At 40.9% G+C, this 23101-nt stretch overlaps 1 protein-coding gene across 3 annotated transcripts; it reads left to right on the top strand.

The window, feature by feature from the left end:
* Positions 1 to 2394: 2394 nt before the first annotated feature.
* Positions 2395 to 22850, top strand: TMEM178A (transmembrane protein 178A). 3 transcript variants are annotated; one of them, XM_021706174.1, is made up of 4 exons: positions 2395 to 2565; positions 9539 to 9652; positions 12453 to 12590; positions 21887 to 22850. In XM_021706174.1, exons 3-4 carry the CDS (start codon positions 12485 to 12487, stop codon positions 22126 to 22128), a joined length of 348 nt encoding a protein of 115 aa, XP_021561849.1. In that variant the 5' UTR covers positions 2395 to 2565; positions 9539 to 9652; positions 12453 to 12484; the 3' UTR covers positions 22129 to 22850. The 3 variants fall into 3 exon arrangements, with proteins under 3 accessions (XP_021561849.1, XP_021561848.1, XP_008070723.1); XM_021706173.1 differs by lacking the exon at positions 2395 to 2565 and having other exon boundaries at positions 9536 to 9652; XM_008072532.1 differs by lacking the exon at positions 2395 to 2565 and having other exon boundaries at positions 9598 to 9652; positions 12448 to 12590.
* The last annotated feature ends 251 nt before the right edge of the window (positions 22851 to 23101 follow it).

The raw sequence follows: 23101 nt of genomic DNA, 5'->3' as shown, positions 1-23101 counted from the left end.
CTAATTTTTATTTATTTATTTATTGTAGAGGCGAGATCTCGCCAATTTGCTCGGGCTGGTCTCGAACCCTCAGACTCAGGCAATCCACTCGCCTTGGCCTCCCAAAGTGCTGGAATTACAGGCTAAGCCACCAAGCCCAGCCTGGGCTTATTTTAAGATGTGGTCTATTGGCTCTGAAGGCCACAGAAATGGGCGCTTGACCTTACCAGGGGACACTTCTGGTGGGGGTGGGAGATAGTCCCTGAGGACCGGTCACAGGTAAGTGTAAGTGAGATGGGGATGGGTCTGGAGTCTAGATTTGATTCAGGGGGAAGCCAATTGTATGTCCTTGGACAGGGGCATAACAGAACCAGATAATAAAATCTCCAGTCTTATGTTCTGAGGGGCTGAGAGAGAGTTTCTCATCTTCTGTTTGTCAGTGTGAAAGCTGGTACCTTGGCGAGGCATCAACGCTTCTTAATAAATAATTATATAGTACTTATATGTGCCAGGCACTTTGTTTTTAAGTAAATATCTAATTTAAAAATAAATACATAATTATATCTCGGCAAATGAAACAATTTCTCACTTACAGTAATCAATTCACAGCAACATATTAAGTTAGTGATACTGTAAAAGGCAGGTAGATGTAAAAAAATCTTAAAGGTTTCCATATTTTATTTGACTGATGGTTCAATTGAGGCTTCAGAGGCCCCAAAACTTCACACAGCAAATTTATCTGGCAGCGGCATTCGGGGTGGCCTGAGGCTTGAGCAAGGAGGTCAGTTAGCAGATTCTTCAGGAGTGAGGTGGTAGAGTTTGGCACAGAGGTGGCGCGAGTGGAGAGGAAGCATCAGAGCCGATGGTCAGGACTTGTTCTGGCAGTTGTTGCATATGTCTGTCTGCCCCTCTGTGCACTTGGGTTCACCTGTGATGCCCATTTAAGGCGTAGACCCCTGGTGTGTCGCGGTGGTTCTACGTGGTGAATTGGGCAGTTACCAAGAGATGGTGCACACTCCAATGCTGACATTTACGGAGTGCTTACAGCGGGCCACATTCTATGCCAAGTCCTGAGTGACCTCTTCCAGTGCTCACTGTCACTCCATGAGCGATCTGCCATTATACCCTCTCTTCTGCAGATGAGGAAACTAAGGCTCAGAGAGGTTAAACTAATTTTGCCTCGAGTCACACAGCTGGGATTCAAACCCAGGTCTGCCTGACTGCAAGGCCTGTCATTGTCATGTATACTGCCTCATCACGGATGGATAATTATGACGTGTGATCACATCTTTCACTGCTTCTCACGTTTCTCCCTCATTTAACCTTGAGCGTGGGTTTCTACGACTTAGCTTGGAACTCAGCATTGGATACAGTATTCGCCAGACCAAAAGCGCCATTCCTAACCCCCTTGCAACGTATCTATATATCTTTCTGTGGTTTCTATCATTATTAAAGTGGCTCCCCCTGCCCTTTAAGAAGCTAACTAATCACTAATTATAGACCACAACTTGTTCTTTTCAATCCTCTGCATGTTTCTCCCCCCCCATTGTGTGATGCCATCTGGTGCTATGAGCTCATGCTTTTTGTGTTCCTTTTCCGAGTGCCAGATTCATTGCTCTCTAAACCCAGAAAGCCAGTTCATTTCCAAGTTCGCATGTATGGCTTTGAAAAAATTGGAATCTAATGCCTCCTTGTGGATTGTCACAGTATCATTCCTTAACACAACGTTGCATGGAACTCCTGTCCTGACCACCACCCATGCAGATATGCATGCTTGAGTTTTTATCAAAAGGAACTAATTTGTCTACCTCAAGGCATCAAGCAACTACAGATCTTCTCTTGTAAGGTTTTTGTCAAGTTTCATTTTGCCAGTTTAATGTGCAGGCTGTAGGTAGGGAGCCCAACCTTAATAACATGCTTTCCTCTTAGAATCTATTTGACTTTCAGCTATGACAGTAGAACACGTGTTTAAGAACAAGGACATAAATTGGCTAATGGCAGGTCTCTGACACTGCTACTGTTCTGTCTTTCATTCCTACATTCTCTTCTGATTCTGCCCGAAGTCTCTAGTCATCTTTCATGAGAGTGGAGCACTGGGGCCATAGAACATTTTCTTGTGAACTTGACTAAGGAGCTCTGGGCTCACCACCAGACCCCCAATCTTTGGGATCCCTAAGTACTGTTTACTACTGCCCATCCAGACCTCGTCCCTCTCCCTACCTCCTTTCTCCTCTCATTTTGGAATTATTGGTACTTTAAATTTAGCCTGAGAGTCCCATGAGGAAGGACAAGCATTTTGGTGATGTGTGCATGACTTACCTCATTCCTGGCACGTGCACAGACTCCCTCTGGAGAAGCAGGAGAGCCCTGGGCCAGCAGCCGCGTCCTTCCTGATACCCACTGGGATCCTGCCCGTTACCAGTGAGGGGCAGAGGAGGAGATGAGCTCTGGGAATGTCTGCAGGGATTTAAAAGGGACTACACATTTCCCTAGCACAGACGCTGCACTAAGGCCAGCTCCTCTGAGTCTGAGAGAACAGCTTCTCCCCAATCACACCTCACCTCCAGCAGCTTCTGTGAGGTGCAGGTAGGATGAAGCCTCTGAGTCAGCCTTGTAGCCAACCCAGTCTCCCTCAATTAGGAATCTGCTTTGTTTCCAAAAGAGCATATGTTGGCACTAAACTGGAAAAATTGTTTTTTACTTCAAACTGACAGAATGTGTAGTAACTACAGCTTAAACAACCCACAGAATCAAGATGCATTCTAAAAGGCTAGGGATTTCTAACTTTCCTGAATGAGTAGTGTACGAAGTTTGGATAACAACATTTATGTTAAGGGGTGGTTACAGCCTTGCACTGTGACCTCAAACTAGTTTCTTAACTTCTCTGAACTTCGGATTTTCTTCAGATTATTTAGTGGAGCAAATAATACCTTTTATATAGGTATTATAGGTATATAGGGGTGCTGATGAGTATCAAGTGGATTTTGTCAAATGTTTTTTCTGCATCTTTGGATGATCAGATTGTTTGTGTCCTTTATTCTGTTGATATGGTATATTGCATTGATTGGTTTTCATATATTGAGCCAATCTTGCAATCCTGAGATAAATCCCACTTGGTCATGATGTATAGCCCTTCTCCAATGTTGCTGAATTCAGTTTGCTAATATTTTGTTGAGAATTTTTAAAAATATATATTCTAAGGAATGTTATGTAATTTCTTTTCATTGGGATGACTTTGGTTTTTGTATCAGGGTAATACTGTCCTCATAGAATGAGTTAGAAAGTGTTCCCTCATTCCCTCCCTCCCTTCCTTCCTTGTCATGAAAAGTCCGTTAAAGATTGTTCATTCTTCTTAAACATATAATACAATTAATCTGTGAGGCCATCCAGTCCTGGACTTTTCTTTGTGGGAAGTTTTTTACTAAGTTAATTGCTAACTCAATTTCTTGTTATCGATGTATTCAGATTTTCTATTTCTTCTTGGTTTTGTACATTTCTAGGAATTTGCCATTTTATCTGTATTGCCTAATTTGTTGGCATAAAATTTTTCACAGTATTCTTTTATACTCCTTTTTATTTCTCTAAGATTGTTAGTAATAGTTTCTGTTTCGTTCCTGATTTTAGTAACTTGAATCTTCAATCTTCTCATCTTGGAAAGTCTAGCTAAAGATCTATCATTTTGTTAATCTTTTCAAATAAGCAGTTTTTATTTTTGTTTATTTTCTCTATTTTTCTATTCTCTATTTCATTTGTTTTCACTCTACTTTTATAATCTTTCCCCTTCTACTCTGGGCTTAATGTACTCTTCTTTTTCTAATTTTGTGAAGTGGAAAGTTAGTTTACTACTTTTGAATCTTTTTTTAATGTAGGCATTAACAGTCATAAATTTCTCTGTGAGCATTGCTTTAGCTGCAAACCATAAACTTTGGTATGCTGTGATTCTGTTTCTGTTTTCATTAATCTCAAAGTGTTCTAAAAGTGTTTTCTAATTTACTCTTGTGATTTCTTCCTTGACCCATTGGTTATTTAACAGGGTGCTACTTAATGTCATGAATTTGTGAGCTTCCCAGATTTTCTTTTTATTGATTTCTAATTGTATTGCATTGTGGTGAGAGAACTTACTTTGAATAACTTGTAATGTGTTTAAATTAATTGAGATTTGTTTTACTGCCTAACATATCGTTCTGGAGGATGTTCTATGTCATGTGAGAAGAGTGTATTAGGCTGTTGTTGGGTGAAGTGTTCTGCAAATGTCTCTTGAGTCTAGTTGGTTCATACTGTTGTTCATATCATCTTGTTGCTCTTCTGTCTGATTGTTTTACGATTTTTTTTTTTTTTTTTGAGTTGGAGTCTCACGTGATCGCCCATACTGGAGTGCAGTGGCCGCTCCTAGCCACCGCAGCCTCGACCTGCTGGGCTCCGGCGATCCTTCCGCCTCAGCCTTCCAAGTAGCCGGAATTACAGGCATGCGCTACCATGCCCGGCTGATTTTTTGATTTATTGTAGAGATGAGGTCTCGCTTCCCAGGCGGGTCTCAAACCCGCAGGCTCAGGCAATCCACTCACCTCAGCCTCCCAAAGGCACGGGATTACAGGCTGAGCCACTGAGCCTGGCTTGATTCTTTATCGTAAGTGGAATATTGACACTTCCAACTATTATTGTTGATTTGTCTATTTCTACCTTCAATTATGTAAGTTTTTGCTGTATCTTCATGTATTTTTGGACTCTGTCGGTAGGTGTGTATATGCTTATAATTGTTATATTTTCTTAATATATATTTCTCATTATAATATATGTATCCTTGTCTCTAGTAATAATTTTTGACTTAAAATCTGTTTTGTCTGATGTTAGCATAGCCAATTCCATCTCCTTTTTGGTTACTGTTTTTCATGGTATATCTTTTTCTATCCCTTCCCACTACCCCATCTTTAAAGCCATTTTCATCCTTTTAATTTCATTCTATTTGTGTCTTTGAATCTAAAGTGTGTCTCTTGTGGACATCATACAATTGGATCATGTTGTTTTATCTGCAATGCCAACCTCTTCCTGTTGGAGTATATAATCTATTTATATTTAATATAATTTCTGATGAGGCAGAATTTACATCTGCCATTTTGCTTTTTCGTTGGCTATACACCATATTTTTTTGTACCACTGTACCTCTATTAACATCTTCTCGTGTGTTAAATAGATGTTTTCTGGTGTAGCTTTTTAATTCTTATTGTGTTTCAATTACTATATAATTTTTGTTGGTGCTATTATTTTAGTGGTTGCTCTGTAGATTACAATTGACACTTTAGTTTATAGCCATCTAGTTTGGATTGATATTAACTGAATTTCAATTGTATATACAAACTCTGCTTCTGCGTAGCTCCAATTCCTCTCTCCTCCTTTGTACTGCTATTGTAAGATAAATTACATCTCTACACATTGTATGTTCATCAATGGAGATTTGTAATTATTGCTTTATGCCTTTAAAATCAGATAGGATGGAAAAAAGAGTTACAAACAAAAACACCTATTTGAACTGCCTCTTATGTTTGCCTATGTCATGACCTTATATGTGCTCTTTATTTTTTCCATTGGATTCATCTACTATTCTTCCATTTCAGTCTGAAGGACTACTTCCTTTAGTGTTTCTCATAGGGCAGGTCTGGTAGCGACAGTTTCTCTCAGTTTTGTTTTTAAGATAATAGCTTAATTTTTCCTTTATTTCTGAAGGATGATTGGTGCATGTAGAATTCTTGGTTAAGCCGGGCTCGGTGGCTCAGCCTGTAATCCCGCGCCTTTGGGAGGCTGAGGTGAGTGGATTGCCTGAGCCCGCAGGTTCGAGACCCGCCTGGGCAGGCGAGACATCATCTCTACAATAAATCAAAAAATCAGCCGGGCATGGTAGTGCGTGCCTGTAATTCCGGCTACTCGGAAGGCTGAGGTGGAAGGATCGCCAGAGCCCAGCAGGTCGAGGCTGCGGTGGCCAGGAGCGGTCACTGCACTCCAGTCTGGGCAACAGAGTGAGACTCCAACTCAAAAAAACCCAAAAAAACAAAAACCAACAACAACAACAACAACAAAAGAATTCTTGGTTGACAATATTTTTCTTTCTGCACTTTGAATTTGTCATCCCACTCCCTTCTGGCTTCCATGGTTTCTGATGAGAAAGCAGCTGCTAATCTTTTGAAGATTTCTTGTATAAGTTGCTTTTTTTTTTGCTGCTTTCAAGATTCTTTCTATGACTTTGGCTTTCAACAGTTTGATTATGATATGTCTAGGTGTCTCTTTGAGTTTATCATATTTATAGTTCCTTGAACTTCTTAGATATGCAGATTTATGTTTTTCATCAAACTTGGGAAGTTTCAGCAATTCTTTCTTCAAGTATTCTTTTTTTATCCTCTCCTCTCTCTCCTTCTCTCTCTCTCTGCTCCTTTCTGGAAGTCTCATTTTGCTACGTCTGATGGTGCCTCACAGGTCTTTGAGGCTTTGTTCATTTTTCATCATTCTCTTTTTGTTTTTCTCAGGCTGGATAATCTCAGTGGATTTATCTTCAAGTTTGTTGATTTTTTTTTTTTCTGCCTGCTCAACCCTTCTTTTGAGCCTCTCTAGAGAATTTTTCTTTTTGATTACTTTTCTTTTCAACTCTAGAATTCCTATTTGGTTTTTCTTTTCTTTTTAATATTTCTCTTACTTTACTGATATTTTCTATTTGATGATATGCCACTCTCCTACTTCCCTTTAGATCTCTTGATATGATTCCCTTTAGTTCTTTGAACATTTCTAAAACAGCTGACTTAAAGTCCTTGTCAGGTAAGTCCAATCTCTGGACTTCTCCAGTAATAGTTCCTATTGACTGCTTTCCCCCTCCCTTGCTTCTTTTACTTTTTCTTGTACTTTTTGTTGAAAACTGGGCATTTAAAATAAAATGATGTGGCAACTCTGAAACTAGATTTTTCCCTTTCCTTAGGGTTTGTGATTATTTTTATTGTTGCTGCTTGTTTCTTTAGTGAATTTCCTGAATGAATTCTGTAAAGTCTGTATTCTTTGTTATATGAGGCCCTTGAAATCTCCACTTGGCTAACTTTGTAGTAGACTAATAATTAGGCAGAAATGTGCTTAACTTCCTGAAACCAGTAGTCTTCCAGTCTTTGCCAATGGGCTCTATGTGCATGTTAGGGTATGCCGTCAACTCTGCTGTAGCTTTCACTTCCTGCTTACACAGAGCCTTGAGGTCAGCCAGGGCATGAGTATTAAAATGGAGTGTTAGTTTTGAAAAATACACATGTCAGCTATCACTACATTTGCAGTCCTTTATCTGTCATTGTTCTCATATCAGATTATTTGCCCTTTTGCAAGCACAGGCATCTCCTGACTTATAAACCACCTAGTTTATATGTAAATAGCTAACTTATATGCCTTAGACCTCACAACTGGTACCAAGGGGCCTGAAAAAAAACAAAGAGAAAAATCAAAGAACTTTGAGCTTTGAGAGAATATACAATTTCATAAAACAAAACAATACTTCAAAAAATCAGAGGTAGTTTGGGCAGTGTTTCTCAAAGTGAGATTTAAGGACTACCTAAATCAAAATTACTCAGGATGTTTGTCAAAATTCAGGTTCTTGGTTCCATCTCAAAACTTTTTTTTTTTTTTGAGTTGGAGTCTCACTCTGTCGCCCAGACTGGAGTGCAGTGGCCGCTCCCGGCCACTGCAGCCTTGACCTGCTGGGCTCCGGCGATCCTTCCGCCTTAGCCTTCCGAGTAGCCGGAATTACAGGCATGCGCTACCATGCCCGGCTGATTTTTTGATTTATTGTAGAGATGAGGTCTTGCTGCCCAGGCGGGTCTCGAACCCGCGGGCTCAGGCAATCCGCTCACCTCAGCCTCCCAAAGGCGCGGGATTATAGGCTGAGCCACCGAGCCCGGCTCCATCTCAAAACTTTTGATTCAAAATATTTAGGGTTGGGTCTAGGGATTTACCTTTTTGACAACCCTTCTAGGTGATTCTTATGTGCACAACTATCTGAGAAATTCCCTAGAGATGATGATTCTGCAGGTGCATTCACATTCACAGGAGGTACTGACTGGTTCATGACGCAAACTGTGCTGAAATACTAATCTCTCTTCACTGTCTGATTTTTTAAAAATGTCATTTTTTATTTTTTAGAAAGCAGGATTTATTGAGAGGACAAAAAAGCTCCCACAGTGGGAAGGGACCCAAAGGGGTTGCCCATCACTCTACTTTTATACTTACTCAAAGTCCACTAATTAGAGATTTATTTGCATTTATGAGGATTTTTTTAAACATCTGTCAGGGTTAAAGGACTAATGTTTACTCACACTTTTTTTTAAAATTAGTTTAATCAGATTGCATTTATCCAAATAGCTGGCTAAGATGATTTACAATGAAGAAAGAAAATTGTGTATTTTTTTTTTAATTTTAAGAGAGGATAGGCACTTCTCATGGGATTCAGAAGTCTTTAAGAAACGAGAAGAACAGTGTTAATTTATGCAATAAAGAATGGGAGGTGGTGTGTGAGGAGAGAGAGAGGATAAATTATTGGTATACTTGCCCATATCAAAATATTGTGCCTAAGGCTGGCTACACAACCAGATAAGGGGAGAAAAATTTTTTTCTTTCTCCTTTCCACTTTCAATATCACCCTTTTTTTTCCCCCTCAAGATCCAGAATTCAGTTCAGTAAAATTGTATTAATAGTTGCCCTAGGGTTAAATAGGCTTTTGTGGGTTGTCTGAAGATAATCACCACCTAAACCATGCACACGTTGTCTTTATGGAGAAATGTCTTCATAACACACTTCCTAATGAACTTTTTGAGGCTGCCCATTTGAGGCTGCCCATTTGAGAGTTTGAGACTGGGTCAAATTCAGACAGGTAATTTATCTATGTTAATTTAAAATTCTAAGCTGATTTTTGCCAACCATCTGTGTACTTTTAGGCCATTTCTCCTTAAAGAGCTTTGTGTTTAGGTAAAATAAACTCAGTATTGAAAAACAATTAGGGGAGTATAGATCTTCATAAAATTTACTACATTGAAAAATGAGACTGGGCTCTGTGGCTCAGCCTGTAATCCCGTGCCTTGGGAGGAGGTGAGTGAATTGCCTGAGCCCAGGGATTCGAGCCCCACCTGGGCAACTTGGCAAGACCTCATCTCTACAATAAAAATCAAAAAAATTAGCCGGGCATGGTAGCATGCACCTGTAGTTCCAGCTACTTGGAAGGTTGAGCCAGATGGATCGCCGGAGCCCAGCAGGTTGAGGCTGCAGTGGCCGGAAGCGGCCACTGCACTCCAGTCTGGACGACAGAGTGAGACTCCAACTCAAAAGAAAAAAAAAGAAAAAAAGAAAAATGAAACACAATTTCAAACATTATTTCATGTTTTAGGTTTGTACTGCTCTGACTTGCCTTTGTTAATGAAAGTAATCAAGGGATTCCCATCCCCTGTCCCGTTCAACATAGTTTAGGATACATTATTCTGCCTCAGGTCTCCAGAATCCTATTACAAATGAGCAGACTCGTAAATCGCATTTCTTATTTCTTTCCTTCAAGGTATTGCACAGCGATGCACGGCCATCAAGTACCACTTTTCTCAGCCAATCCGCTTACGAAACATTCCTTTCAATTTAACCAAGACTATACAGCAAGATGAGTGGCACCTGCTTCGTAAGTATTTCTGGGACAGGTTCAGAGAGGAAATGTCTTTCTGAACACAAAGTATCCCCACCACCCCTCTCAGATGTGGACCGAAAGATGTGTTTATTCTTTGTGAGCCCCTGGACCCAATCAGACGTGGTCAGAGACTCAGGATAATTTCACTATGCTGAGGACACATCTTGTTTACAAATGAAGAGTGTGAAACCAGGTATGAAGCTTTGTGAGCTAGTCTGCCCTGGTGGTATCTATACACAGCAACCTACCGAATCTTTTCTTTACCGAGTTTTTGGATATAAGGACCTACTCATCCCTTGTCTTAGCAAACCAAGGAGATTATACCTTAGGAGCTCTTAGTTTTGTTTCATTGATACAATATTTATTTTAGCGACTGTGTTTATCTCAGACCTTAGTATTTCTGCTAAAATATTTTTATGAGCGTATGTCATAATTTTCTCAGAGGGTGTCTGCATCTCAATGGAAGGAGCTACTCTTTTTCACTGTCAGGAAAATGTGAAACTTTAAAAAGAATCATGCAACGTAAACCTAAAGAGGGCTGATATTTACCTGATAACTGTTGATTCAAGCTGCCTGGTGAATAGATAGCTCATGAAAGCAAAAACTACAGTGTTTACCCTCATCAGAGATTGACATTGTCATTTACTAATGAAATAAGCAGCAAGGGCTTCAGGATCTTGTTTGGGGACCAAAGCAACTATAGTAAACTAAGCAGAATATCATCTGTGAGTAAATCCCTCTGCAGATTAAAAGTCTCTGTTTTGAATCCCAAACACATACATGGAAGCTCTTATGATATTGCCACTTGGGACTCGAAAAGCCATTGGATAAGATGTGGTTTAATTCTAAATAGAGTGACTTCCCGAAAGTTCCTTCTTGCTAGCAGATTTTAACAGTCATTTCTCAGCAGATCCAAGTTAGAGTCCTAGCTAAGTGTTTTTATGTCTTAATTCTTTATGAGTGAGTTTGGAGTTCGTTGTCTTAGTTATCTGTCCAGAGAGTCACATAGTTACTGACTTGCATCAGGGGAGGAAAGACCCCCACAGTATCCTGAAAAAAGAACCTTACTTAGCTCTTTACTAAGAGTTTATTCCTCGCAATAGCCCAGCAAGGCAATATTTAAGTATCCTCCTTTTAATACTTTTTGGGGTTCCATGGAAAGATACTTTTAGCAGTCTCATGCATGTCTCTGTCTAAGAATGTCACATTTGGTGATCTGTACCACACTTACTGGATAAGCTTAACATGACTGGTACTAATGCAAATCCCATGTGGATTATGTCTGAACCTTGTGCCTTTTCATAGTCACAGAAAATAGACTATCAACTCAAACCACAGGGAATTTGGGAGGTTGTGAGATAATAGTGACTGAACTATTATTATATTTCCCCTGCTCAGATGTGAATGTCTTAAAACTACTTATACACTTAACATTAAACTCAGCATCTTTAGATTATCACTGCCCCTGGCCTCTTGCTGTGATATCGACACTTCCTTTTCTAGGCAGAAATGCTCTGAGCTGGAAATGAGAAATCCTCTTTTTAAAAAAGTTGGTCTGTGTGTGGCTAAGATGCTAGGAGTGGGACTGGAGGCTACTGTGTCCATTCAGGAACCACATAAACGTACCAAGTGGCAGCTGCCTGGGCACCCCCACCTTAGCAGGGCAGCCCACACTTCAGACAGTGCAGTGTGCACCTCATCTTGGTTCCATGTGAGCATAGGCGTATGTGAGCCCCATGCATTTACTTAGACCTGTTGCCTGGCCCATTGGGTGGCAGGTGGATATTTGAGGTCTATTGTTCTAAGAAGGGTCATAGACATTTAACTAGCAATTTTTAACGTTAGGTTTGTTTTTTAAAAAAAAGCAAAGGAAGGAAGGAAATAGAAAAATAGGAAGAAAAAGTAAAATAGCCAGGAAATAGTCAAGGAGAGAACTGCTTCAGCAATTAGAGGCAAAGTATGTCCAGTATCTGTGGTCTGTCCATCTCTGTTTTGCCAAGGAGGTGAGACAGAGCTGGATTCCTGGCTTGGTGATCGCAGCTGTGTTTTTTTCAACGGTTGAGTGTACTCTGGTGACACTCATCTCCTGGGAACAGCTTTTCCTAACCTGGGTAGATGGTGCTCAGGGTGTGAGACCTGTGCTTTAGGGGCAAGGGTGTTTATGAGCAGATCTTTTAGAGGAGAGTATATTTATTGGCACATGTCCCCTGAGTGCACTTTGAGCCACTATTTCAGTCACCACCCTTGCCCTTGCTTTCTCAAAACCTTTTTGAAAATAGGCAGGAGTACATGAATGTAGAATACATAATTGGGCTCTGTGGTGCTCAGATAAAACCCTATTTCACTGCAGCTCACTTTTTAGGCTCTTTCTCTGAAGTCAGATTAATTACAGCCACTATGGTGGTGGTAACCTACATTTCTATTGCTCTCTTAAGGCTAACAAAGATATTTGTAGAACCTACTTCAATCTCAGTTTACTAAGTAGCTTGCCATGTGTTACTCAGGTGTACCGTGGTATCCTTTGGTCTGTTCTCCATTTGGTATGGACTTCCCCGTGAACTCAGAAAGGGTGGACTATGACCTTCCATTGGTCACATCCCATCTTATGGGTTGTAACACTCCTATGGAATACCTGGGAAGAGGATTCCCTAAACCTCCTCACCCTGTAGTCTCTAAGTCTGTCCACGTAACTTATTACTTTTCACAATGTCTACAAAGCTCATCATTCTCTAATTTTCAATGACTTTCTGCCTCCTCTTCTGATTTTGAATGTCTGTTTCTGTTTTGAGATTAGATTTAAGAAGAATCACTGCTGGCTTCCTGGGCATGGCCGTGGCCGTCCTTCTGTGCGGCTGCATCGTGGCCATGGTCAGCTTCTTCTGGGAGGAAAGCCTGACCCAGCACGTGGCTGGGCTCCTGTTTCTCATGACAGGTACGCTGCACACCTCAGCAGCCTGTCCCAGCCAAGGTGAACGCTGCTCTGCATGCAACTAGCTTCGTTTTGTCATCTCCCTGTTGATTTTGTTTCCACTGTCAGGGAAGCAAGCTAAAGGCCATTTGGCTTTGGTGAGAAATACAAAATTTAAGGAAAACAAGTGTTCTAAAAATGCAGCCCCGATTTTCCCCATCATGACCTGTTAGTAGGTTAGATGGAGGTGTCTTGGGTTTGATCTCTATATGAGCAGGGTCTGTTTTTTCAGTCCCTTTCTTTCATACTGCGCCTGGACCCTGGCCTGGACTCTCTTAGCTAGCACGGGCCATTGCTTATCCTGAGGACAGAAAGTGATAAATCAGCACAACCCATCTCCCAGGCTGAAAGTCACAAGTGCATGCATTAGTGGTGGGGGTCATTGGTGTCATTCTTACATACAACACAGTCATCCATTTCACTCCACAGACATTTGTTGAGGATTTCTTTGTACCAGGCACTCCTATAGGTACTAAAGACCCACAATGAATAAGGCAGGCAAAATCCTTGTTCTTTTTTATTGTGGGGAGACATAAACAAAGATTTGTGATAGTGATAAAAGCCGTGAAGGAAATAAACAGGGCGGAAGAGGGACTCAGGGAAGGCCTTGCTGCGGCGGCCATTTCTGAGGTAAGTCGTGAGAGGCAGCCAGCGGTTGGGGGTGTGCTTCAGGTTGAGGAGGCCACCAGGACTGACCCTGAGAAAGAAGACCAGTGTGGCCAGAGGGGTGTGAGGGGAAGGATGGGATCACGTGAGGCGGGAGAAGCGGCCAGTGCCCACATCTCTAGAGATTTCTTGGTGAGGAGCTTGGATTGGAAGCTAACGTAGATAGAAACCACTAGAAGGTTGAAGCAGAGGATTGACCTGATCTTAAAACAAGAGATTAAGAAGTCAGGGTGTGGAGACATGGCTAGGGGTTTTGTTTGTTTGTTTTTTGTTGTTTTTAACAGCTGAAGGATATTTTTGTCTAAAAAGGAGACAGGAGCTGAAATGCCTAATGCTGGTTGAAGATGACTGCAGGAAGACATTGTTCTTACCTTCCTTCTCCCTCTTCACAAAAAATTAACGTATTAATGGTCAGTGAATGCCAAATTAACAGTTTCACAAAGTATGCCCAGCATCAGAACTGATATAACCCTAGGCAGATAGCCGCTGTTAATATGCTCATTTCTACTTACTGGGAGTTCTGTTGCTCAAGTGACCATGACTGGATTTTCTAGCACTTGTCACGGTGATGGGCCACTTAATCAAGCCTGTGTTAACAGGAAGCAGCAACACCTCACCAGGGCCGATACTGTTTTCTGTCTGATTGTCTCTCAGGGCTGACAGATAGGGGGTGCTTTGCTCTCTGGTGTGGTCAACCACCCTGAGGCCCTAAGGAAGCCACTTCACACGCTGGTGCCTTTCCTCCCAATTCCCATCCACTCTGTGAAATGGTGCCGTAGCAGGCAATGATCTAGAATATAGGCCATCATCACAAATATCCTGACAGAACATTCAGAAGTCACTCAGATCCTGCATTGTTGAGCAGAAAACCAATTTAGGTTTTCTGGATTTTGGTGAATACACAGTGGCCACCAGAACTGTAGCACAGGGAGGCAAAAATTTTAGTTCGTGAGATTTCAGAGGAGGATTTGGACCCTCAAGACCAGCCACTGGTCCTTCCTGCTCAAGGGACACGTTTAAAATTCAAAGAGTAAGCAGGCAAGAGCAGCAAAAAGAGGTGACTGTGCATCTCAGGAGACTTCTTTAGGTCTCTGCTGGGGCCTAAAGGTCATTAGAACTCTCCCCGCTTTCTTACCTCCCTTTATTAGTTGGGCCACCATTCCCCTGCCTCTTATCTCTGTATATATCAAAGAAGTGCAGAGTCATTGCCCCAACTCTAGAAAGGCCCCACACTACATCCCCCTAGTACGAAAATCAGAGATGCTCTGGACTCGATAAAAGCCTCAGCTGGGGTCATTTTTAAAAGACATTTCGAATATAGGCAGTGCATGCATAATTTAGGATGCTCTTAGCATGAAAACAATTGTTAGCATTATAATAAATCACAAGACCCTGAAAGTGAATGCTCCCTGGGAGGCCAAGGGGCTGGTCTGGTTTTAAATGAAAGGCCGGTGGGAGTTCAATGTTGGGTGAGCACAGAGGGAGCAAATACTTCTAGGGCCAGTTTCACCTCTCCCTGCTCTCAGGCCTAATTTCTGCTCCGTTTGTGGACTGTATCTCCGGACCAGACTGGCTCAGGAGTCCTCAAGAATTGTTAAACAACAGCAGAACAAACAAAACAACAGCCACAACAGCAGAACCCCACAAAAACCAAAACAAAAAACAAACAAAAAAACCACACAAAAGAACCCCCCAAAACTCAAACATGTAAGCTTGAAGTTTAATGACCAGTCCTGAAGGACTAATAGATACAAGCTAACATTATTGACATTGTTTTGTTTTTGGTTGTTGTTGTTTTGTTTTGGTTGCTCAAACAACATTATTGGAATGAAGGAGAAATCCACTAGTAGATCCCACCATCCCCAAACAAAACAACCTTGCTTGAATCTCTTACTGATTCTGGACTAAATCTTGCCATGTATTTACTTCATTCTAAAAAAGATAGGAAGGGCCATTGCCTTGCTAGAGTCTGGTGTGGCCATGTGCTCTTTGAGCCATGGCTGTCGCCATGCTTCCTGGCTTTGGTCCCCCTCTCCCACCTTGGGGAGGTGAATCTTCTCTCTTCTTTCTCTTTCTCTCTCTAATTTACTTTTAAATAAAGTTTTCTTTCTTAAAAAAAATTTAAACCGGTCTCGGTGGCTCAGCCCGTAATCCCGCGCCTTTGGGAGGCTGAGGCGAGTGGATTGCCTGAGCCCGTGGGTTCGAGACCCGCCTGGGCAGCGAGACCTCATCTCTACAATAAATCAAAAAATCAGCCGGGCGTGGTAGCGCATGCCTGTAATTCCGGCTACTCGGAAGGCTGAGGCGGAAGGATCGCCGGAGCCCAGCAGGTCGAGGTTGCGGTGGCCGGGAGCGGCCACTGCACTCCAGTCTGGGTGACAGAGACTCCAACTCAAAAAAAAAAAAAAAAAAAAAAGAAAAAAATAGGAAGAAATGAAAGAAAAGAAAGTGATGGAAGGAAAGAAGGAGGGAAGGAAGGAAGGTAGGAAGAAGGAAGGAAAGAAGGAAGAGAAAGAGGGAAGGAGGGAGGGAGGAAGGAAAAAGAAAATGAACAAGAGAAAGAAAAGAAAGAAAAGAAAAGGAGAGAAAATAGATGTTGTTTGGTACTGCTGATCACGTGGAAATGATGTAATCTTGGGCCTCCCTTTGACACCATACCTAAGCATCCTCGTATTGCTACCCTGTTCTGGCACTCACAGTTTTTAAATAGCTGCATGTTCTCCCATGGAGAGTCTATGTTGTGCTGGATGCATCTGTTCCTTGGCGGTGGTGGGATATAGGGAGGTTTGTTTTGTTTTTGTTACTACAAATCCTGCCTTGAAATTTCCTTCGGAAACACAGAGACAACCACGTCAGTCTATGGAACGAGATACATTAGCTACGGAATATTCACTTGCTGCAGCAGGAGAGGAGAGCACAAAAGGGGTTAAAAGAATTGATTTTAATTAAGCAGAATGCCTTCAGCTGCTGGAGTCAGCATCCTTCCCACAGATTTTTGATGCTAAACTTAGCCCGTCTAATGCTCTGCCATCTTCATTCTCTGCCTGAACTTATTAGCCAAACCTTCAGTGAAGAACATCAACGATGTGACAGTTTGAGCTGCTAAAACGGAAACTTTGGAACACTCTTGCTCCTTTTGCCTTGCTGCATCTAGGCAGGACTTGATTACCGGTCGCCTCAGCAGCCATGGTGACTGTCAGTGCATGTCTGGGAGCCAGGGCTCACCCCCCTTCCTCTTCCCTGGGGTCACACAAGGGGTACAGGGGTCCTCTAGCAGGGCCAGGGGCAGACTGTACATCCCCCAAACATAGACTTTTGATGTCACATCCTTTAAGGTTTTACACACACAGGCACAGAGGCATACACAGAGGATTGAGAGACCAACACACTCCTCTCCCAACTGTAAGCTTCGGCCCCCATTACTAAACTATCCTGACTTCAGTGCATTGGGAATAGATATTCCACATGCGTGAAGTGATGCGTTCTACTTAATGGCTATAGTAATGCAATTATAATCATTCTAATTTAAATTATAAATATTTTAAAAGGTGAATTTATTTAGCACAAACATTTTAAAATCTAGTTATGTCTCTGTTGTAGGATTTTTATTATCTTTTAATTCACCAGGAAGGAGGCTTACAAGTTGGATAAGGCTTGGGCCTCCCTTGGTGAGGGTCTCACTGCCCGCTGGATCCATCACAGGCTGTGCCCCGAGTGGTCACCATCACTTTGGAAAAGCACACACAGCTTGTAACCCTCCTGTCCTGAGATCAGAGGAAAAGGAGGCAGAGCCCAGGTAGTTCCAGCAAAGCTCCAGGGGCAGTTCACACCCACACTGGGTTATTCCTTCTTTTGTTACAATACATCCATCAAAAAAAAAAAAAAAAAAGTCTTCCACTGTGGTAGATGTATTGAATTATATAGGCTACCCATTGATTATGACCCGAAACTACAGTTCCATAATACCTTATGGAAAACACTTGGAGCCAGTTGCGTTTTGGAATGCAGGATTTTTACAACTGTATTTTAGAAATGTAGTATGGTATCTATACATTTATCTAACACCCTCAGCAAATTCTGGGGTAGCATCTTGAAATCAAATACATTAACATTTCTGCAGCTAAACATATAAATATTCACACCAAGTGGGATCAATAAGTACTATAATAGTCTTATGTCAGATCAGGCAGGGATTTGCCACTAAAATGAGATTGCTGTAATCTTTCAGAAAAAGATTGGATTTTTTTTGGACTTAGGAATTGCAGATTGTGGATCTGTTTGTGTTCGTGTTTAAGGTTCTGTCTGTCTCCATTAGTTCTGCCAATCATTTGGTTAAGACAACATAGGAATGGCTTTTTTAGTCATCTCTGTGAAAAGTAGCATGAGGCATTTGATGGAAGAGCAAAGAGACCAGAGCCATCTTTTGAAGGATGGGAAGGAAAAAAATCAATGTTTATGCCTTTGGGTGTTGCAAAGTTATTTATCAAACAGGCTAACCAGAGTGAAGCGACTTCCACTTCTTTCAGCCTTTGAAGCACATCAAAACAGGGTGGTCAGAAAAATGATCCCCATTACCCTAATTGCATCTTACCAGCCGGCCACAGGCACCATGAAGATTTTAGGGTAGGAAATTAGGTTGATGATGTGCTCTGGTAGCATACATTTACTTCTGTCCTGATCTGAAAATATCCCTTCCAGCCCTGTAGTTCTGTGACATCGTGGTATCTTCTAATTAAGGATATTGGCAGAAAACCTTTTAATATTTTATAAGAGAAGTAGTTGCATTCAGGGCTTGTCAGGAAACCAGTAATTTATTCACTTTTTCGAAGATGCTACCAGCAATAGTCTGAGAGACTTGGGAGCCTCTGTCTTTCCTGGGGCCATGAGCTGGTTGAAGAGCATCGGCTCATCAGGGGAGACGTGGAAGGGAAGGGGAAAGAAAGGTCACAGAGTAAAAAGGAGGACAGGCGGCCTTTTCCCCATGGGTCTTTAGCAAGGACCATTAGGTCTTGAACTTTTTGAATACAGGGCTGGTGCCTTATTAATCTTTTTTTTTCTTCTTCCTTGAGTCAGAGTCTCACTCTGTCACCCAGGCTGGAGTGCAGCGGCATGATCATGACTCACCACAGCCTGACCTTCTGAGCTAGAGCAGTCCTTCTGCTTCAGTCTCCCAAGTAGCTAGGACTACAGGCATGTGCCACCATGCCTGGCTAATTTCGTGATTTTTTTTTTTTCTTGTAGAGACAAGGTCTTGATGTGTTGCCCAGACTGGTCTCGAACTTCTGGGCTTAAGCAATCCTCTTGCCTCGGCCTCCCAAAGTGCTGAGATTATAGGCATGACCACACCCGGCCTTATTGGTCTTTTTATACTCTTTTCATAGACCTGACATTAATTAGATTGCTGCTAATGAAAATACAGCATTATCTGAAATGACTTGCTACCTAGGTAAGTCCTATGTGGGGTAACTTGGGATGATTTGGCTCTTAAGTTGGTGGCACTTAATGTGTGACAGGACTTAGTTTCGTTCAGCAGGTTTTCTTTTCTTTTTATTTATTTTTATTTTAAAGATGTGGGGTACAGTTCAGGATTAGGTATACAAATGTTAATTATGCAGGTACCCTTGTTGATGAGGTGTGCCCCACCTCCCATGGCAGTTTCTCACTACCGCCAATCCCATTCTCCCCCACCCCCATACGTTCTCATTAATGTTTCCTTCTCTGCTTTCTTCTTATTATGAACAACTCCAAGAGCACCTTGGGAAGAGAAAAGATGTTACACAGGCAGCCTGTGGGGTCATTTGTGGGAAGGGGGAAGGATGGAGAAGGGGGCTATTTGTGGGTTGACAAACCTGCTCTCTACTACCCTCAGCTGAGTGAATCAAGGCAACAGGAAATAAATCAAGTTTTCATTTAAAAAAGTACAAAGAAGTGATAAAAATAAGACAAAGGGGCCTCCAGCTTTCAAGGCAAGATGGATCCGAGAGTGAGACAAGAAGCAAAAAGCATGCCATGAGTTCCCACACTTTTGTTCATGGCGGGCTGCAGATTTAGCTTGAGGGAGCTTTGGCTCTTTGGCAATTCCGACTGAGAAAGATATTTTAATAGTGACATCATTCCAGTGTCTGTGAGGTTAGCACAAATCAATTGCCCTGGGGAAATTGCCTACAACTACCCATGGCATTGAGGGCAAAGAGAAATCTTCATCCTGGTTGAATCCTCAGATTAGATTGTTGCTTATAATCCTATTCAGTATGAACTAGTGGTGTAAGGGAAAATTCATTTTATCAAAAGCAATTTTATGGGATTGGCAAGGGAGAGGAGCTAATAAAATTAATGTTTAGTAGAAAATCAAAGGGAGAATACACAGAAAGGTAAGTACATAGGGTATTCCCTTTGTATTTAATTGCATAATATGGAGTGTTAGATTCACTAGGAAGTTTTAGGAAGTGTTCTTGTTTCATGTTTTATTTTAGAATAACAGAATCACAGAAATTTTATACCTGGAGGGAATTCGGTAACCAAGTCTCCCATTTTTTTTTTTCTAGATGAAGAAACTAAGACTCTAAGAAGTTAGGTAATTTTCAAGGTTACACGGTGACGTGTAGAGCCAGAAACTAGAATACCACATATTTCTTGCATTCCAACCCAATGCATTTAGACATCAAAGGATGCTTAAAAGTCTGAGTTTGAACTCAGGCTCTCAGAGGTCATTAAAATGACATTACTTGTAGAAAGCCTTGCTTTTAGGCATTCTGCAGTGTCCAGACATTAAGTTTCAAGAGTTGTTTTTCCTGTACAGGTCATTGTTCTATTATTACATTTTACTTATTGATACTCCAAAGATTAATTTTGTTTCTAACTGCCTTGTTGTTCTATTACCAGCATTCATTAAAAGGCCTTGTTATATATAAACATTGTCTTTGCTTTGCTGCCAGTGAAAACATTCCTGTAGATGTAAGAACATTTGCTTTTCACAAGGTTTGGAAAAAGCAGCAGAGTATGCTTTTTTTGAACGGTCCATTCTCTTATGAAAGAATTATTTCTATCTTGAGTCTTCTTTTGGAGAACTGAAAGTGATATGTTTGCTGTAATAAATTGGAGCAAGAAGTCAGAAGATACGATTTTATCCGTTTTTAGGAAAACAGGATCACTGTAGAGTTTCAAAACAGAATTACACCAAAGAGTAGAAAATATCAAATTATCTCAGATCAAGTGTCCTTTTGATTTAGAACGTTTATTTTCTAAATGCACATGTGCCCTTTCAGGATTTAAATAGAGGCAGAATTTTAACACGTTAAAGATGGCATTAAGGTGATCTTTATTTCTTCCAAATTGCTGTCTGCTATGAATTTAATTTTCTGCTAGCATGTCTGATCTATAAAGCTATAGGTTAAAATGGGAAGGGGAAGGAATCTGCTACTTTTAGCTCTCTCTTTTCAGCTTCAAAATCTGTGTCTCTGTTTCCAATGGAGATACTGCATGTATCCCTAAGGATATTAAAGCAATTTTTCAGGAAATAGATACTACCTCCATTGTACACAGAGATAAACCAGGCAGTGAAGAAGAGATGAGTAGGACTCGAAACAGAACTGGACCTTCTGATGTTTGATTGGCTGCCAGTTTCTGAGTTTATTACCTGCCTTCAACTCAGTTATGGCCTAATTCTGACCCTACACCCATACAAAAGGAGCATTTTCGGGGGTCCATTGTGGTAGAAACGTCTACAACTTTGACTTGAATACTAAAAATCCTGCATTTTGGCTTATGAAGCATTTTTATCAGCATCCCTATGTGAGTGTTCTGGAAGGAAAATTATACATACAAATTCTGGCATAAAAAAGTAAAATTTGGGGTCTGTCCATTTTTCTTATGTTAACCCAATTGCCTTCTTTTAAAATGAAGTATATGATCTCCTTACTCAGCTTTTTTACATGAATTTCAAATTGCTGGACTTAATTTATGTTGTTTAAATGCATTCATTCACTAAAACAAAACAAAACAAAACAAACAAACAAAATTACCATTTGTTGAGGCCAGACTCTATGCCCCCCCCCAAAAAAGACTTCACCACGTGCATGAATTCATTTAAACTATTATTTACAGGCAACATGAGAAATACAAGAATGTTAATTTTAAAAAAGCAGACTTTGTATAATTTTGCAACAGTATGAACTATGTCAAATCAGGTATAGAAAAAGGAAAATTAAAACTATTTTGTATTAGGCTTCAGTGACTATAGAAGTTTTTTTCCTTAAAAATAGTTAGCATTTTAATTAAAAAATTTAAGAGTAAAACAAAATTAAATATACATAACCATCCAAACTAGATATTTCTGAATAATTCGTATTATCGGAATTTTCCTATCTATGGTTTTCACTTCTACATCTTCAATCCCTAGCATAGGGTCTGGTGCATAACAGTTTTCTCAGTGTTTGTTGAATGAATTAATTCAAGTAAAAGAATGACAGATCCTTTATGAATGTGGAGTGACTGCATCGCTGGTTGATCTGATTTTCATCACAGTCTGTCTGGCATTTGCCTTGTAGCTGGCAAAACTGTAACTAATCATACTGTTCTCTTTGTATTATTTATAGGGATATTTTGCACCATTTCCCTCTGCACTTACGCAGCCAGTATCTCCTACGATTTGAACCGGCTCCCTAAGCTCATTTATAGCCTGCCTGCTGATGTGGAACATGGCTACAGTTGGTCTATCTTTTGCGCCTGGTGCAGTTTAGGATTTATTGTGGCAGCTGGCGGTCTCTGCATCGCTTATCCGTTTATTAGCCGGACCAAGATTGCACATCTAAAGTCTGGCAGAGACTCCACGGTATGACTGTCTGCACTGGGCCTGTCCACAGCGCGGGCGACTCCCACCGGGAGCGGTGCAGAGGGCACGTCCGGATTCCAAGCACAAAGCGGTCTTTTACATTCCAACCTGTTGCCTGCCAGCCCTTTCTGGATGACTGATAGAAAATCATGCAAAACCTCCCAACCTTTCTAAGGAAAAGACTACTGTGGATTCAAGTGCTTTAATGACTATTTATGCTTTGACTGTGAGAAGTAGGGAGAGGTGCCACGGGACATTTCTAAGTGTAGAAAAGAGGAACCTGCAATGGAAAAATTTGTATGATTTCCATTTATTTCAGAAAGTTTGTATATAACAATTACCTGAGAGTCATTTCTATTTACAAAAGGATTCGTAACAAAGCGAGTATAATTTTCTTGCCATTGGACCATGCTTGTTAAATTTTAATGCAGCATCTTCAGAACTTGTCCAATGATGTCTTGTTGTGTCAACACCAAATATTTGTGCATTATCTGTGGATGTTCCTTGTCACAGGAAGATTCTTCTTCTGTTGCCTTATTATTTTTTTTTTAACTGAAGTCTCTTTTCTGTCTTTATACCGGAATCGAACTCATAAGAAAAACAGATCAACCGTGTTGAAGAGCTAATCTGTGACACTATGCAGTATTGTTTAAAGATCTATCTGTTGTTCAGCCTCTGTCTCTTTATGTTAACTGGATTTCTGCATTAAATGACTGCCCCCTTGTTAATCTGGGTATGTTTTTCTGTGTCTGTTAGCTGTGTCAACAAGTCTCCCGTAAGGACAGATGAGAACTCTGTTGTTTTAACAATACTCTTACTATGGCTTACCAATTGCTTCATTTACATTGGGGTTATAACTATTATTATCTATCTATTTATGTAGCAACCGTACACTTGCTATTGACAGAAGATGTCATTTTCAAACTTCTTTTTAAACCTACTATACTATTTACTATTTACAATTTTCTTATCCTTCTCC

The sequence above is a fragment of the Carlito syrichta genome, unplaced genomic scaffold, assembly GCF_000164805.1.
Source record: "Carlito syrichta isolate Samal-C Ts95f unplaced genomic scaffold, Tarsius_syrichta-2.0.1 Scaffold315330, whole genome shotgun sequence".
Lineage (NCBI taxonomy): Eukaryota > Metazoa > Chordata > Mammalia > Primates > Tarsiidae > Carlito > Carlito syrichta.
The sequence above is the reverse complement of the archived record's forward strand: the minus strand, read 5'-3'. Positions and strand labels throughout refer to the sequence as shown.